We start from the raw sequence: 17552 nt of genomic DNA, 5'->3' as shown, positions 1-17552 counted from the left end.
TAAAATACTGATGATCAAAGTTGTCACTTGGGGAATGAGGATCCCAGTAAAAGCTTTCTGCTCTGGAATCGTGTGTCCTGAGCCCTGCTGAGCCGATAACACCTCACAACTCTGAGCAACCAGTCTCGCACCATGGCAGGGTGGGAATTCAGGCACCAGAATTTGGGGGTTTGCTGCTGTGAAGCTGGGCAGTCAGAGACACTGAGCCTCTGCAAGAAATACCCCTTCTTCCTCTCAAATGAGGCAAATGCCCTGCACCCTCACACCACCTGCAGAGCCATTGGATCTGTCACCTCACGTAGCAGGGACACAGCTGGCCAGGGTCAGTAACACTGTGGGGTTCAAATAGAACTCTGAAGCATTCCAAAAGTTGCTCAAGAGACAATAAAATACTGCAGTGAAAGGGGAAGAGGAGGCAGGAAAATGTGCCTCAGTAACAGTCAAACCTTACTCTGATTACCTATAGACACACGGTCCCCTCAAGAGCTGAGGGGCCTGGAGATGGACAAGTTATGCCTAAAACGTTCACTATCAGAGGATCCCTTACCTGCTCTGGAAGCAGCTGCAGCTTCCCACTTTGGCACTGGGGCTTCTCTTCAGCACAAGCTAGATGTGAGGTGGCTGATGCATGTGGCTAAGTCACAAAGTCCATGTCCATTCTGAAATGGAGCAAAAACCCAACAACCACATCAACCTTCAGCCTATACATCTGTTTATGCAGCCACACAAAGCAGCTTTACCCCGTAACTCTGTGTCAGTTTCATCTCTCTTCAGGAGATGAAGAGCGCTCTCCCAGGATCCCACCTGAACCCAGCTTACAAACCCCTTCTAGTGGCTTCCCAGATCCCCATACCTCCTCAGATTAAGAAATCAGGAGCAGATGAGTGTTGTCTCCCAGAAAGGTTTTTAGCTATCACAGCCACAAGGATAAGCTCAGACTCAGCAAGTAGGGGCAAATAAAAACGTGTGTGTGATTGGAAACCCCAAAGAACCAATACACACACTTTAAAATGCCCTTGCCCTTTATTAAACGCACCCAGAGACAGTAATACTTCCCAGCCATGAAGACTAAACCTTTCCAACCCCTTGGGCCAGAAAGTCTCCACATCAGAGCCCAATTACAAGGCCCTCCCCACAAGATGGGCTGCCCCAGCCCCAGGCCAGGAGAGGAGCCAGCACAGAGAGCTGCCATCATCCCCCTTCCTCACAGAGCAAACTTCTGCACTATGCTTCCTCCAGCTGTAGTCGAAACAGCAGCACTTAGGTTAAGGCCCCAGAGTGTTACAAACCGCACGTATGTGTAAGGTTGTAGTTCACCCTCTGAGGCAGTCAGGGGGAGAGACCCCACACTTCAAACAAAGCAGGAATTTCTCTGCGTTAAGCTGAGCAGGGCTAGGCCTGACTTCAGGGGGGACTGCCAGAGCAACACTGTCAATAACATACAGGCGAGCGAGAGAGGGAGACCCCCTTAGGCAAGGCCACATTTGCATTCATGGACACCTCCTGCAACTGCAGGGAGAGTGCAAATACACCCTATGAGTCTGCTGGCATACCAGGCTGGAAAAGGACGTTCATTCTATCCTCCATTTCCAAATTCCAAGAGGAAACAGTGCTGTATCTTTTCTGTACGTGTGGGTCTTGCCTATGCAGTGGGATTCCGTAAGTTTCTGTGCAAGTAGTGCCTGGCATCAGAGATCTTAGCACATATCAGAATCCTGGAGTATTCCTGCAAGAGAAAAACATTAATTATCAGAGCCTCCAAAACCAGCAGAGTGTAATCAAAGCTCAGCAAATGATCTAAACAGACATTTTGAACTCATTATCATTGTAATTCTCAGGCAGGGAAATAAGTGGCAGAAATGGAGAAAGCAAACTTTGTTTAACAGACTGTGCAATTTAGCTTGGGAGCACAGAATACAGCTGGCAAGTATGTGATTTCTGGTTTGCTCACAGAATTGAAAAAAAACCACACACAAAACATGCAAATCTGAAAAAATAAATTTGGGACATACAAGCAGCAGGGTAAATGGAAGTGAAAAAGCTGAAATACCTTATATTTCAAAGAGAAAATGTGAAATAACCAATGTCAATGATTTTGCTTCTTCCTGGTTAAGTGTTTGTCATATTCAGTACAAAGTTGTGGAAAATGCGTTCAACATAAAAGTGCAATTTGTAGCAAATTAATTAAAAAAATAGAAGACAGATAATCCCAAATTCAGCTCTGGTCTCCCTATGGCTCATTTGATTATTCATTCCTTAGGGTACATGGGTAAGAGCTAAGAGCCCCCTTGGAGGGGTTTCTGACACACAGATGTGTAAAAAACAAAATACAGTCCCTGCACTGAAGAGATGCCCCAGTGCAGGCACCCAACACTTCAGCAGTACGTTAGAGCTGTCCCCGGCCAGGAACTGGCCAGGCTTGGGGCCTCCTGCTCTCATCCTGACACCAAACGGGGCTCTGCGACAAGGCTGAGCCCCATGAACCACTGCCCAGCCCATGGCACGGCTTGAGGCATTGGGGATTAAAATCAAAGCACACAGCTCACAGTTTCAGATTTACTATGCAGCCTGAATAGACCTATAAATAATATGTAGTATGAGACAATATAGGAAATAGCATATGATAAATGTTAGAATAGGATTAGAACTGATTAGTAGTTTAAGTAACTATTAATTCATTGGCAGCTCAGATCAAATGAGCTTTACTGTAGCTTACGTGGAAGTAAAAGGATCAGGAAGTTTTGGAGGGACAAGCCAGGTAAAGCAGCCAGTCCAAGGGCAAAAAGCAGGAAGACACTGCTGAGCTCTGAGGAGCCATGGAATATAATTTTATCTTTATGATATGATTCTGCCCAATTATTTTATATGAATTTAACTACTTTGATACTGGAAAACAATGGAACAGAGATTTGGCAGCACAACCATTCCTCCTTGAACTAACGTACATGGAGAGGATTCCTCTGCGGACATACCAACCTGTCTTGAAACTGAGGCATACCGGATAGGTTTTGTCCTCCTAGATAATTTCTCCTTAGATCAACAATAACCGTTGTCTGAAAGAACACCAGTATTCTCCTTTTTACTTTTGTTTCTCTCTTCATTCTGTCTGTATGCTTTGCATAAATTTAATTTCACATAGCTCACGAATTTGCTCTACCTGTGTTGCATTATTGTTTGTTTTCCATATTGCATACTTCCATTGGCAAGCAAAATCCTTTTCACCTGTTATGGTGAAAGCTAACTCTCTTTGAGGCAGGGTGATCAGGTTCTCACCATTTCCCAGCGGGCAGCTAAAGGCCAAGCCTGTGTTTCAGCTCTGTCTTCCTCCTGGTTCCGGAAGGCTGTGCTCGGACATACGATGGGATATATCCTGTGGAACAAAGAGCTGACGATTTCCCAAGGCAAACGGTGACCCTGACAGCCAAGCCTTGGACGCAGGAGATCCATCCATACGATGCTTCAGGAGCACAAGGGAGCAAGGCTCTGAGCTCTGTTCCTCTACAGTTCACTTTAACAGGTAAATGTATCCCCAAGGACATTCAGTTGGTATGTCACACAATTTGCATAGAAGCAAAAAGTCACAAAAGTCTGTTTTTATACCCCTCAGGGTTGTACACACGGGGCCTCACAGAGGGTCTCTGCACAGCATCTGTGAACATCCCCCTGGGAAAACAGCAACTGCAGGAGGCCCTGGCAGGCTTCTGGGTTTAATGGTCCCAATTCCATCAGGGTGGGGATTGTTAGAGGCTGCTGTGGGCTCTGCTGCTCAATTTTGATTTCAGTATAATTGAAGGAAGCTTACAATCTGAAGTTTTGTTTTTTGATTCTGTTTTTGCTTTACCACTGGGATCAAGGTTACAGTCTGAGCTCAGATGTATTTGGATCATGCAAAGCGAGTCTTTGCAAAGGGGTCTCCTATTCGTCCTGTGAAATTCACACAATCACAGCACCCTCCAAGCAGTTTTGTCCAATGAAATGTAGCATTTCTAGGGAGCAGAGAGGACTCTTACCTTGCTCCAGTCAACACCACTCTGAGGCAGTCTGACACTCAGACTGGCATTACATTGCACTGATGGCTGGGGATGTTGTGCCTCAGCCAAGAATTCAGCTTCACCTCTGCAGCACCTGAGCAGCACAAGTCCTGTCTCTTACTCCCAGGGATACATGACCCCAGTTTATATTGCTGGTGTTTGATCTAGATCAAAAGATCAGAGCACTCCCCAGGCTCAAACTCACCTACAGTGGCAGCACACCTATTTAGATTTCATTCAGTTGTTCAAGATTAGAAACAAACAACTTAAAAGAATCTGCTACTATTCAGGGTTGGCCCTTGGCTTTACACAAAGAAAAACTGCAAAGTGGAGAACTTTGGGGAGAAAAATGGTTTAGTAACAGATGATGCTGAGGAGAAAGCATGCAGGGTAGCATTAGCGCATGATGTTTTAGGAGATGACAAAGGATTGAGGCTTTGATGACAAGATTTCTAACTACGCTGCCCTCATCCTCCTAAGAAAAGCAGCAGCATGGGAAAGCAGACTCTATGGCCGCAGACTGCTGGGAAGCCACAGAAAGAGCTTGTTGCATACAGCAGAGCTTAGTGTGCAGCACTCTGTTAATATATATATATATTCTGTGCTAGTGTAGCCCTTGGGGGTGTCCCAGGTTCCTCCCTCTTTCAGCTGCAGCCTATCTGCCCCGCCCAGGCACCCAGGAGGGGCAGGCCCATCTTCCTCGGGAATTCACAAGAGGAAACCAACATCTTTGCACTTGGTGTTCAGGGATGGAGTTTGCTGGTGGCTGAGGAAGAGCGCGAAGGTCTGTATAGAGCAGCACCACCACCTCGTGGGGATGCTGCAACATCCCACGGCTCCTCTTCTCAAGATTCGGAGCAGGAACTAGCCGATGAGCACAAACGCAAAGCGATCAACCTTCCCCTGTGGTGGCAGCTCTCCCATTTCAACCCAGCTCTATGCAAACACGCAAAGCAGGGGGCGGGGAGGGGTGTGTGTGGAAAACCTTTTCGTTCCTCTTTCATCTCCCTCTTGCATTCCACGACCCGCTCTGCTGAGGGAGACACGCTGCTGCTCCCAACAGCTGCTCTCAGTACCTCCTGTGTTCTTGAAACAAAAGTGCAAGAGGAGAGGTACAGGAGAGCAGAGGTCCACAAAACCAACATAGTAAGTGCATTCCTTTATTTTTAGCCTCCCAACATAGAATTTCACTTAAAATTAGTCCTCAGAGATTCATTTATAAGGATTATCAAATACAGCCATTGTAGGCTCTTACAGACTCCATTAAACAAGCCAGACTATCTGACCAGTACCATTTGAAATTTTAAAGCAAATCAGGATCAAAGAGTCATTTCCATTTATTCTGGTACTTGTTTTGATGCATTGGCCCTACAGAGGAGAAAGCAGTGCCTCAGAGGTCCCGGCAGGATGACAGGTCCTTTTGACATTGTCCTCTGCATCCTAGGGGACAGCATAGAGATCCCAGCCAGGGGAACTGCGGGAACACACCAACCCTCAAGCTGAAATGAAATGCCCTACAGACCTACTAGTCTGCATTTGCCATAAAACCCCTTTTATTTCTTACTAGTATTAAACATTTTCCTGCAGAGAACACTCTAGCCGTGCAGAGGACACAATACACCGGGTGTAGCCTTCTGGGACAGCAGTACGACAGGTACAGCAGCCAGGTAATTTCTCACAGAGCAGTGGAAATCTGTCCTACCAGGATTACCCCATTTGGCTCACTGCTGCTGTTTAGGGCAAGCACACAAGCAAAGCCCAACGATTCTCAGTTAATTGTCACTGCTGGGGCTGCAAGAGCCAAAAGGGAGCTCAAAGCTGACAGTAGTCCACACTGAGGAAAGCAGACAATCCTGTACAAAGCCAAAAGGGCACTTTCATCAGCAACAGAACATACCACAATTTAAACAGAAAAACACTCTGATACCCAGAATCAAACAGCAGAGCTTATCACACAGCACCCAAGATGAATAAAGCAGAAGGTTCAATTTTTTTTTATTTTTTTAAAAGATTATACTGTGGAAGTTCCAGGAAAAGGATCTTATTTAAACATTTTAATACACTAACGGAGTGCTAGTATGCCTAACAACCATTAGCTGCAGGCAGTGACAAGGACTGAGTTTAAACATCCTGTAAGGAATCCCTTAAAACAAGCAAATGTTTTGTTATGTGTTCTGAAGAGACAACGGTTCGCAGAAAAGCTGAGTCTGCCCAAGTTGTCTCTGACACCTTCTCTGGATTCAGAGGATCTAAGCTACCTCCCCTGACTGCAGCTACAGTATCATGCTATAGGGGAGGTATGGTAGCAGAGAGGACTCATGATCAAAGCCCAAGCTGCTGGGGATTTGGCCATTCCTCATCATCTTTCATGTCACTTATTAATCTGTTTTGCCCTGTAAACATTACATCAAACTAGAAATAAGACCTTTTTATTATTGTTACAGCCAAGACTTAAGCTGAATTAAAATGTAAAAAGTATGAAAATTGAGGTCACGCTCACAGCAGGTCTTGGGGCTCACTCCAACTGCTGCATCAGTTGGCAAGTGTTCTGAGCCTCCCTCTTTACAACTGATGTGTAAAACTGCCAGTAAAGGCTCCCATTACCTTAAAGAGGTTCTCTACCTTTCCTTTCTTCCCTGCAGGGACCAACTACACAGCTTTAGTGGTGAGTGTGGTGCTGGGATGCACAGTGATATGTGTTGTCTTTCTGGTGAAGAAATCCTTTGTGGGGGTGCAATACAGGAATCACAGAAGCGTTTGGGTTGGAAGGGACCTTGAAGTTCAGCTGTGAGCCAACTGCTGTAAAGATTATCCTAGGGATAAATCATTTGAGATAGCCCCTTGTCCCTCTGGATTCATCCCACAAATGTTTCTGCTCCACTGCAGAAGCATTTGATGTTTCTAACAGATACTTCAATGTCTGCCCATAAGAACTTCAGAGGAAAGTACAGAATATGCTCCCATGCATTAAGCCCAGACAAGATTTAACACTCATGTGTGTGGTTCCTTAAATTAAAAAAAAATCAGCAGCTGGATGTTACCAGGAACAGATTTCCAAGGAAATAAGCCTAGCTGATAACACCCCTAGGGCCAAAGCACCAAGCCTTCCAGAGCACAACACTGAAACAATCAGGATTTGTGTGGGTTGAAAATCTCCAGAATTTGAAGCTTTCAATCTGTTTGAGAAGCAGTTTCTGGCTTTGGGACAAAAGGGCCTGTTCATGTGGTTTAAATGCCAGAATCCTCTATAAACAACTGATCACAAAGACAGCAAAACACCAAGCATTTGCAAGCATTGCCAAATGCTCCTCCTCCCTGCCGTGCTCAAATTGCTACCCTCGAGCCAGGTAGAGGGGAAAACCACCACACTGCAGAACACCTGCTAAATGAATATGTCAAGAGCTGGCATGTTTTGAGGCCTCCTGATACTGCCTCTAGCAGATTTCTCATCAGTTCAAGTTGGTGATTTCTAACCCAGATCACTAGAGGGATCATAAACATGTATCTTTACATTCAAATTAACTTTAAGCTAAGGATTAGCACACATGGTGGTGGAGCAGAGACAACACAAACTCTACCACAAGCTAAGACACTAGGCAATAAGAAGCAACATTTCTCATCTGTGCTAACACCCCCCCAAAACCCAGCTGCTATTTGTCACAGCCTTGTTATGCTTAATTAGGCAAGTATTTAAAATTGAGCCACTGAACAGTCTGAGCACACTGTATTCTTACAGCCAGGGAGAATACACGCCGTTTTAAGGCATGACATTCTAAGTCAAGTGCTGGAAAATAAACTCAGGATAAATATCACTGCTCGGGTGCCAGGGATGTGATACTTCACTGGTCTCTTCCCAGTTTGACCAGGAAGAAAGCCCAGCACAAGGTACAAAAGATACAAACTGAGGCACTCAAATTCTTCACACAGGAAGTTTAAAATGCTAGACTTACCCAAAAATCATTACTCCTCCTGTAATGTTACTTCATTATTTTTTTTAATCTTAAAACACATCAACTAAAAATCTCAAAGGTTACATTTGCAGATCAAAATTAGCAAGGAACTAAAGCAGGCTAGTATGCTACAACACCTCAAGACACAGATACACTGTTGCCTTTGAAGCCTGTACTTCAACCCTGCTGCTTTTAACTCATTTCAAAATAAGTAAAAACTAGAAACAGCCTGATGAACTGTTGAAGAGTTTTGCAGAGTCAAGGGGCTTACTGCTGCATTGAAAGCTTTTCCTGAATGAAGAATTAAATGAAACTTACCATGAAGGTCATCAACTCCCTATATATATATATATCATTCTTGATGAAGCAGACTGAATGCAATTAATTCTGTATGCATATGGCAAAGTCAAACTATAATGAGCAAAAGTTATGGATACTGTCTTCACATTTTAATCCACTGATATAACACCCACCCCAAATAAACAGAATAAAAACTTTCCTGAATGTATCTGGCATGATGTTACACAGCTTCACATATTTTCTACTTCAATTTGATCTTCCCTTCCCAGTTTGAGAATGATTTTTTTCCAATCCTTGGGTAAAACTGGTCATACGGTATGAAAACTTCCACCAATTGCTCACAATTTACCAGTGTAATTTCTAAAGATCGCACAATGCTAGTCCACCATCCACATGAGAGAGGTTGTTTTACCAAAGTCATTTGGCTTTGTTGCTGGAAGTTGGGTCACATCCACACAGCCCACATCCTTCTCTCCCCATCAGAAAGCTGCAGGCGCACACACATCATCTCTCCTGACACTTTCTGCAGGATCATGCAATTCTCCCTCTATTTTGCAAGAACAGCTTCAACACTGGGGACAGTTTAAATTACTGAGGAGATAAAAAAATGCACAAGAGATGTGAAAGAATGAAGATACACACAGTAACTCCTCTTTACCTGCTCCCATATGGGAAGAAGGAAGTGTTACAAAAATCTAGAGGCAGTGTATTTCGTCCATCAGTGTACTTCCTGAAACAGGCACAAAGCAGTTCCAACAGGGCCTGACTGCCACAGAATAAGGAAAACAGTACAACAGAGAATTGATCGAAGCCTGTAGTGGTCTGAATACTGTTTGTTCACCTGGCAGCTCATCAGTGAGCCTGGACAGAACTTCACAATTAAGGAATGAACACAGGACACGGGGTAGACAGCAGTATTCTATTTTTGCAGGCAGGCAACAAAAGGTCTAGTGATTTTGACAGAATCACACGGACGCACAGCCTCAAAGGTAATACAGACTTGGAGCCTCTCAGACAACCACTTCAGAAACAAGATTCACTTTGCAGCTGCAGTCAGGGGTTCGATCAGGTGTGGCAAAGCTCCCTCACCTCAGAAGCCCCATCAGTTGCACTCAACTCCTCCAGGACCCCTGGAGACCCGACTCAGCCCCGCTAAGTTCCCTGTTCAGGCAATCAGTGGAGTCCAGGGCATGAAGCGTGAAGCTTTTGGTGGCAGAGTGCATCTCCTTGCTGTAGGTGCACAATGTTCAACACAAAATGACCCCAATTCCAAATACTACTGCAATACAAATACACAATCTTTCCACATCATTTCAGTGGACAGCTCACTACAAAATCCAGATAGAAAGTATGCCCTGATGGTGACAGAGGTCAACAAATCCCTAAGAAAACTTGTCAGGAATGAAGATTTAAGCTATCAAAGGCTATTTGGTAGTTTAATTTCTACCAAAGCCCAATTTCAATTTCAAATTCTGTTTTTAATTTCTATCAAAGCAAAAAATCTGTAAGCTGGGGTCCAAAATATAACAGTAAAAGACCCAACAAATCCCACAGCTGTTAATCTTTTAAAAAAAAAAAAAATCACACTGAATTCTTAAGACAGAACTGAAACTGAATTTCTACAGAAAGGACCTAAAATTAACCTGCTTGACAACTGGTTATAAACCAATACATCATATTGTCCTGTTAAGAAAAAAAAATGCAACCACAAAGGTCCTTTCCCTCACAGAGCACTGAAGAAGTGTTGCCCGCAGTTCCAAGACTGAAGGAAAAACGTTAATCTGTCTACTTTTCCATAGATTTAGTATGCTTGAGCCTGCAACAGTGAAAAATATTCTTGGTCTGATTATTCCTTTCCATGCTCAACTTCAAGCCACATCTGCTGCTCAGAAGGAAAGAGAAGGACAGATTTCATCTTACAGCTGGTTCCTCAGAAGCTGTGATCCACATTAGCTGCCTATGTTTCCTCTTCTTTTGTCCATAAGATTCCAGCAAGACAACTGCAATGTACTCGCCAGAGAGAAATATTTCAAACATTTCAGAGAACAAAATTCAGAACATAAGCACCACAAAGGAGAACAAATAACCAGTCAGAAGACCATTTAAAAACAGCTGAGCAAACTTTTTAAACAGAAGTCCAATAATGTGAACAGGCAAGGAAGAAAACAAGGGCACATTATGCTAACAGGATCACCACAGTGAGCTGCCTTCAGACAACTGATTCTGCTTTATTCAGAGTTCAGCCAAGCATTTTCCACCCTATTTCAAGTATATCCAAGTGTCCCAGACACATTCAGAGTTCAGGCAGTAACTTTGACCTACCAAAAGGAAGGTGAGAACGCATCTGAAATTGCATTTCCATGAAGCTCTAGGTGTAGATTTTGATATCTGAAACACAAACACCAGATGGTTCAGAGTTCCAAGTGCTCTTTGAGGCAGTTACTAACAATCAGGATAATGTCAGCCTAGAGTAGGGTCTTCAGCTTCAGCAACTTGTATTCGTAGCACCAACTTCTTTTATTTTAACAAGACACAGTTCCCACATCTGTAAAGTAAGGGTCTAGAGAGAAGCAGTGAAAAAGGATGGAGTAACAAAAATGCAAGGTGGTTTCATAATTGCTTCTGAAGTGTGATGCACTTCAAAGTTTTCTCATTCACAACCTTCATCCATTCTATATATGCAAAACCTGGCATTGCCACTTCACTGCCACAGTCACATCATAATCCAGGCCAGAAATTTAAAGGGATGTTTTATCCAGTTAACAGACAAGAAAATCCTCAGCCTGCTGGCTCTTCATCCATCCTATCTGCAAAGAGACCTGCTCCTTCATTTCCTGCTGAATGAAACACATCCAAACATGACACGACCTGTTAGTCCACAGCCAGGAAAGGACTTTTAACACACATTCACCTGAACAAAAGAAGATTTTGGTGGTTATTTATATGTGTTCTTCTATCTGACAAGATGAAAGACAGTCAAACAGCCAGGCCATTACTGAAGAAATTAAATCCATTCATTCCCAGAATCCTAAACTATAGCTGACTAAATGCTAGCTTGACAAAGCACAAAGAACAACACACAAGAAATGTTTCTCTTAACAGAAACATTTAGTGAAGCCTATTCTGCATTTTACTTTACCAGTCCTGATAGATAGCTGTGCATTTCCCAAACCATTTTACCTTATTGTTTTTTTAATAATCACAAATGTCTTTTACCAAAAGACATGCATGATCAAACAAAGATGATGCACTTCAGCAGTTAACCAAGGGGAAAAAGTTCTTTTGAGGGACAATATCGCCCAAACTACAAGATGCTCACCACTGTCTGTTCCTAGCTCTTACCTCTCGTACTGCCTCACCTAACATTGCAAAGAATAAGAAGATTCTGGACCGCAGGAAGAGTGGAATTCTCGTTCTGTCCTGTCACCAGGTGCCTGTCCAGCACGACATGTACAGCATCCGGACTGCTGGCTAACGACAGGAGAAAAAGCAACAAGCATTGTGTTAATGGACACTACTTCGGTGTCAGTATCACATCTCTGATAGAACTAACACAAAAGATAACTATTTTGACCAGGTAATTTGCTGGGTGACTGACACGCTGATCTATAATCCCAACAGACAGGGACAATCTCAAGCCCCTAATTCTCAAACAATTTCACTAGAAAGTCCTTCTCAGAAAGGACAGCAGGACCTTGACTCAACATCAGATGGGTAAAGTGCATATATCAAGAGATTTTCATAATGAAAACTTCAAAGTATATGAAGTTGTAATTACCCTGCAATACAATATAAACTCTTCTTATGCAAGACACCAAAATTGTAATCACCATGCTACAATGAGCCTGCAGGAAGATACTTATTTTCTAGCCAATTATAATACCCCAACATATTAATATCCACCAGCAATTGTTCAGTACTCCAACTAGTATTTTTATGTTATCTCATTTCAGATAGAGCCATTGTTTTGTCGCAATGAACTACTCTTATTTTCTTCTCCCTCTCCCAATCACTGACTGTCTAAACACAGGCTAAGTGCCTTCAGACCTCACATGCTTCTCCTGTTCTTAATTTGTCAGCACCACTGCAACCAAGCATACGTGACACAACAGATACCACTGAGACAGCAGCTTCTAAACTGTCAGTACTGAACCCATTATGCAGAAGGTGGCAGCAGCAGCTCATTCAAAAAAGCATAAAAATGCTATTTAAACACAAACAGGCTGACAGTAGCACAGAGGGAAGAGAATTAAACAAAGAATATATAGCAATTTGGTAAGATAGTGGCATTTCTTCTTAGCAAACCCAAGCCAAATGCTGAGTCTCTAATCTAGCCACCTCAGACTGTATCAATTCAATGGGTGGCACTATTCTGTTAAATAAAGGATATGACTTCAATACACCACAGGCATCTCATCACTCTCTTTAAGGACAAGCTCTAAAAAAATTACCTAACAAAATAGGAGACTGAAGGACAGCTACAACTGAAGAATAGGGCCATTTACAGCTCATTATTTAATTCTGCCTGTCACTCTTCACTATTGCAAGACTGCAGCCTGTAATGGAAAATGACACTTTTCCCTGCACATCCAGAAATAATCTAGGAAAAAAGGGACGCTTCTGTGCTTTAACGGATTTAATTTCTCTCACAGGACAGAACTTTGACTTTGAACTGCAAAATCCAAACTCCTACATTTTGACTAATAATAATTAATGAGATGACCAGTAACGGAACAAGAAAATACTACAAAACCAGATCTAGCTATGAGTAAAATACTTGATGCTAAAAGCCAACTAATCAGAGCAACCAAAAACATTCAGTATAGTGCCTCCAGCTTTAATTAATGAAGCATTTGCAGACATTCTCCTGCAGGCACAGACTGGGGGTCTGCAGGTGGAGGGCAACTCTCCAGCACACACCCTTCCCTGCAGCACATGTTCTTCCTTCACAGTAGGACAAGCCACCTCATCTTTACCATGGGGTAAAACAATATGAACAACCACGGAGATCAGTGAGCTGTACTGTACTGCCCCGCTCCTCCACATGTGGCATTGTGGCGTTTATTCTTAAAATACGCATTTTTGGAATATTCATTAAGGGTATTCATTTATATCGAATAAATGGGAATGCAAGATGAGATATCCTGTCAGAAGCCTGTTCAGCTGTGTAAAATTGGCACACAAACATTCATTTCCAAAACATGAAGTCCTGGACAACAAGAGAGTGACATACCGCTAAACGTAGCTCCAGAATCTTTCACAAAATCTTCCACAATAATGGACAAACTCGCAAAATTGGGCTGCCTTACTAGTTCATACACAGAGGGCTGAAAAAGATCAAAAGGAAGTAAGTCTGTCTTGCTTTTTATAAAAAAGGCCAAGAAAAACCAACACATACTTCCCCCTGCAATTTATTTTTCTGTTCCCACTATGATTCTCCCAACCATACACAGGAAATGAAACAGAAATGAAGCATAAAATCAAATGACTGCAAGCAGCTTCTATGGATTTTCTGTAGGGAATAAACTGAAAATTCTGAAGTGAGACAAAAAGAATGACACAGGCAATTTCTACACAACAACTGGACACTGAACAATGTGTGCAATTAGCTCATGAAAGCGCGACCTGTTTGGCTGTTGGACACAAATGCTGTGCCACTTGCAGAGTCCAAATAACAGTGTTCTGCTTTGGAATGAATATTGGAAACGGCTTAAATGAAGAGAGAAAAATTAAGAGTACTTAGTTCAGTTTCTATATGCGCAGGAGGAAATTGAATTTTATGGTTTCCATAGCAACTATAGCTAGGCCACATCATGCCTTATTTAAAATATTTTATCATGGATTGTAATGCCAAATACAAGCACATCAAGACATTAACAGCTTTTGTGAGTCCCATAAACTTAATTTCTTAACTTTGCATGTAAATTTTCAATCCTAGAAGTTGTACTATAGAGGTTTGCATCACCTTGGCACACAGGTACAACTGCTGTATAAATGGTCTGCGAGGTCAGAGATATGACTGTACATTAAACAAAACATCCAACAATATCTGGCTACTTTTTGAATGACAAGCCAGTTTGTACAAACAGCGGTTTTTCCTAAAACTTTCTCTACCTTTCAAAATGAAAGTGCCCCTTGAGAAATATAACTTACCTCCACCATTCATGAAACCGAAAAAAGTAATTCTTAAAAGCCTTCAACTATGAATCCAAAGAGCCGCAGCAGTAATTTCCAGCATTTTGTTGATTCAGTTTAACATTTACTGAACAATCACAAGGAAAACACTCCATATGACAGTTAAATGAGACAATCCCTTCATGCACTCGGTGCTGGGCCACCTTTCCAACAACTCTCCACATCTTGCACACAAACCAAGGGTACCAGACCAATGATTTGTATTTGTAGGAAATTGTAGGATAAGACCAGAAACACCAGCACCATCACCTGAAATCACAGGCCCCTGCATAGCAAAAAGCCCCCAGACAGCACAAGTCAGGTGAAAGCTCAACCTACCCCTGTCAGGCTGTATCCCTGAAATACCCAGGATTTATCCTCATTGGTGGCACAACACAAAGCTGCAACTCCGTGTCCAACCGCACAGATAGGCTCTAGAGAAAAACCAAAGCATCTTTGAGCAGTTATGAGCATCTCCAAATAACCAAAACACAGATGAATGTGAGATTCTTCACGTTACAGCATGTTGCCTTCCTGCATAAAATTACACTACATATAGTATATATATTACTAGCTGTTAACTCCAAGTCCAGAGACAGCACCAAAGACAAAAACACAGACTCATATGGTAAACAAGAAGCACACACAAGTCTTGATTAACTACAGCCTTAATGATGAACCTGGTACATCCCACGTTCGGCTCCGAGCCTTGAATCCCACTGACTTGGAGAGTCTGTATCACTGTAAGGCAGAGAACCCTCCTCTGACACAAGCTCGGAAAAGCTACTGTGTTTTTTATATACATTTACATAAAGGGGATACTTTTAAAGAGAAGATACATTTCTCTAAAGCAACTCTTTCCAGTTCTGAATGCTCTTCAACTATGTAAACATTTTTAATTAACTGGAAGGTAACAGTCTTACACAAGCCATACAGTAGTACTATTTTATTTAACAAAACATCTAATGATGTTCACCTACTGTTCTCAGTGCTGAAGTGCTGCAGTATCTTAGCCAGGTACCCACTGTTCGCTAGGTCAGTCATAGCCCCGGGACAGTTTGGAATCAGCAACGCATGGTATCTAGCACCTAGCAAGGAGGAAAGAATAAACTAATTGCAATGCAAGTGACAAACAAAAAAGCCCGAACTTAAATCCATTTCAGATTTGACAAAATTAAGACAATACTACAAGTCAGTCAAAAACTGTATAAACTGAATGAGCTAAAGAAACAAACAGATCTATGTGGAGTAGAGAAAAAGGTCCTTTTTAGGACAAACGATATACATTTTTAATGAGACATTCTTACCCAGACAAAGCTTAAAACCAGTATGTCTGCTAGCTTCTACTTTAGCAAAATATTTAAGAAAATAATATATAGCCTGTATATATATACACACACACGAGGGAGGATATATATATTCTGTGTGTATATATATATATATAATAAGAAAGAATTACCAATCCAAGATAAGAAAATAACAACTGTAGTTACCAGGACTTGCTCTTAAACAAAAAAATAGCAACTGTAGTTGCCATGGCTTCCTCTTAAAACACAAGTTTTACACTTTTTCTGTGTTGTTCTTCCCTAAAGACCTAACACTAAGAAGCATCTGTTTCTGTGATAAATGGAGCTGACACGCTGGCCAACAGCAAAGCCCTCACCATCAATCGACTCCAACTTGGCAGGGTTTGCGTAGGATTTCATACGGAAGTCCTGTATCCAGCGCATGTTGCTCTCATTCACATCCACAAAATCAATGGACTTCCCCTAGGGGAAACACGGTTCAAAGATTGTGGTTAGGATCACCGCACAGACACCCACTATAGTTCTTGAAGGGATTTTGTGATACTTCAGCTCTCAAAAACCCAAAGTTTTCCATTTTCCCCACTGAAGTACTTTTTCTAATAGTTTTCCCTCTGCTCTTTGTGGGTGACAGATACTGTACAGAGACATTCAGAACCATACTATAGGAAGCATGCATTCACTTCAACATTAAGAAAACAGAATTTTTAAAAAAGTCCCTTAATCTGTAAAGCAAATAGAACACCTCTCAAAAAAAGTTTCATATAATTGCCTCTTATCAAATCCATTAGTTTCAGACTGAAATCACAGTAATTGCCCATGTTTACTCACCCCAGGAGTTGCAACTTGCAGGTTAAAAGCAGAGCTAGTCAGTGTAAAGCAGTGAAGGAAGGACTGGGCTGACACACCTGAAAAAGAGTCGAACAACTTAAGGAAAGTTATATTTTAATCCCAGTCACAGTAGCTCATTTTATCTAGCAAAGGGCACAAGGTTGGTTTTGCTCATCTTAAAAGCTCTCACTATTTTCAGAGGGTTATTTTAAGATGCATCAAATGCACAGCCTTCCTTATAAGTGAGCTCTTAAGAAATACAGGATACAGGTATTCTCTTTGTCCGGGTTTGGGGGTTACAGGGAGGGCAGAAGCGAAGGGAATTTGGCTTGACCCATACAACGCACAGCCCAGCTGCCTGTGGGCTCTGACGCAGGTTCGTGCTGAGGGGAAACGGTAGGTATTCACACTGGGCACGGAGGGACAGGCCTGTGGAAAGCGAGCCCAGCTGTGCACAGGCCGGCTGCACAAGCAGGAGCAGCGTGGGTACCTTCCCCTCCAGAGCAGGGAGCATACACGCGTGTCTGCACAGCTCAGCGACTCGCACACACACAAGCCATGGCGCGGACACGCGTGACAGGACGGTGCCCAAAGACTGGCGACGCCTATGCCCGGCGCGGCCCAGGACACAGGGGCGACACAAGCAGAGCACAGTCACGCCTGCAAAGCGGGGGACACACCACCCGTGAGCGTGAAAACGGCCCCCACACGCAGGGAACCGGTCACGCTGCGCGGCCGCTGCACCCCATGGTGGGGGGGGGCTGTACAGGCCGGAGGAGAGCGCACGGAGGGACGCGCCGAAGGGAGAAGCGGGACCCGGCGGGATGGGGGTTTCCCCAACACCTTTCCCCCAAGCGCGTCTCACCCGCGGCGGCGGCGCTGGCGACGATGAGACAGGTGGGTTTACCCAGCCGGTCCGACATGGCGGCGCCCGGCGGCGGCGGGGGGGGCCGTCTCCTCAT

At 43.2% G+C, this 17552-nt stretch overlaps 1 protein-coding gene across 7 annotated transcripts in view; it reads right to left on the bottom strand.

The window, feature by feature from the left end:
• GATD1 (glutamine amidotransferase class 1 domain containing 1) overlaps positions 1–17552 on the bottom strand; it is a 26374-nt gene extending 8822 nt beyond the window's left edge. The window contains exons 1-10 of one of the 7 annotated variants that reach the window (XM_074885342.1): positions 17456–17552; positions 16591–16667; positions 16119–16224; positions 15436–15543; positions 14795–14889; positions 13515–13608; positions 11641–11752; positions 10604–11118; positions 1554–1726; positions 548–659 (exon numbers count right to left, since the gene is read on the bottom strand). In XM_074885342.1, coding sequence (XP_074741443.1) covers positions 11109–11118; positions 11641–11752; positions 13515–13608; positions 14795–14889; positions 15436–15543; positions 16119–16224; positions 16591–16667; positions 17456–17552 — 699 coding nt within the window. In that variant the 3' untranslated portion in view covers positions 548–659; positions 1554–1726; positions 10604–11108. Of the gene's footprint in view, positions 1–547; positions 660–1553; positions 1727–9186; positions 11119–11623; positions 11753–13514; positions 13609–13655; positions 13991–14794; positions 14910–15431; positions 15544–16118; positions 16225–16590; positions 16668–17455 lie in introns of those variants that run through there. The other 6 variants (XM_074885339.1, XM_074885344.1, XM_074885345.1 and 3 more) reach the window with 6 other exon arrangements.

This window comes from Strix uralensis, chromosome 15, assembly GCF_047716275.1.
Source record: "Strix uralensis isolate ZFMK-TIS-50842 chromosome 15, bStrUra1, whole genome shotgun sequence".
NCBI lineage: Eukaryota > Metazoa > Chordata > Aves > Strigiformes > Strigidae > Strix > Strix uralensis.
Note: the sequence above shows the minus strand (reverse complement) of the source record. Positions and strands in the feature narration are given on the sequence as shown.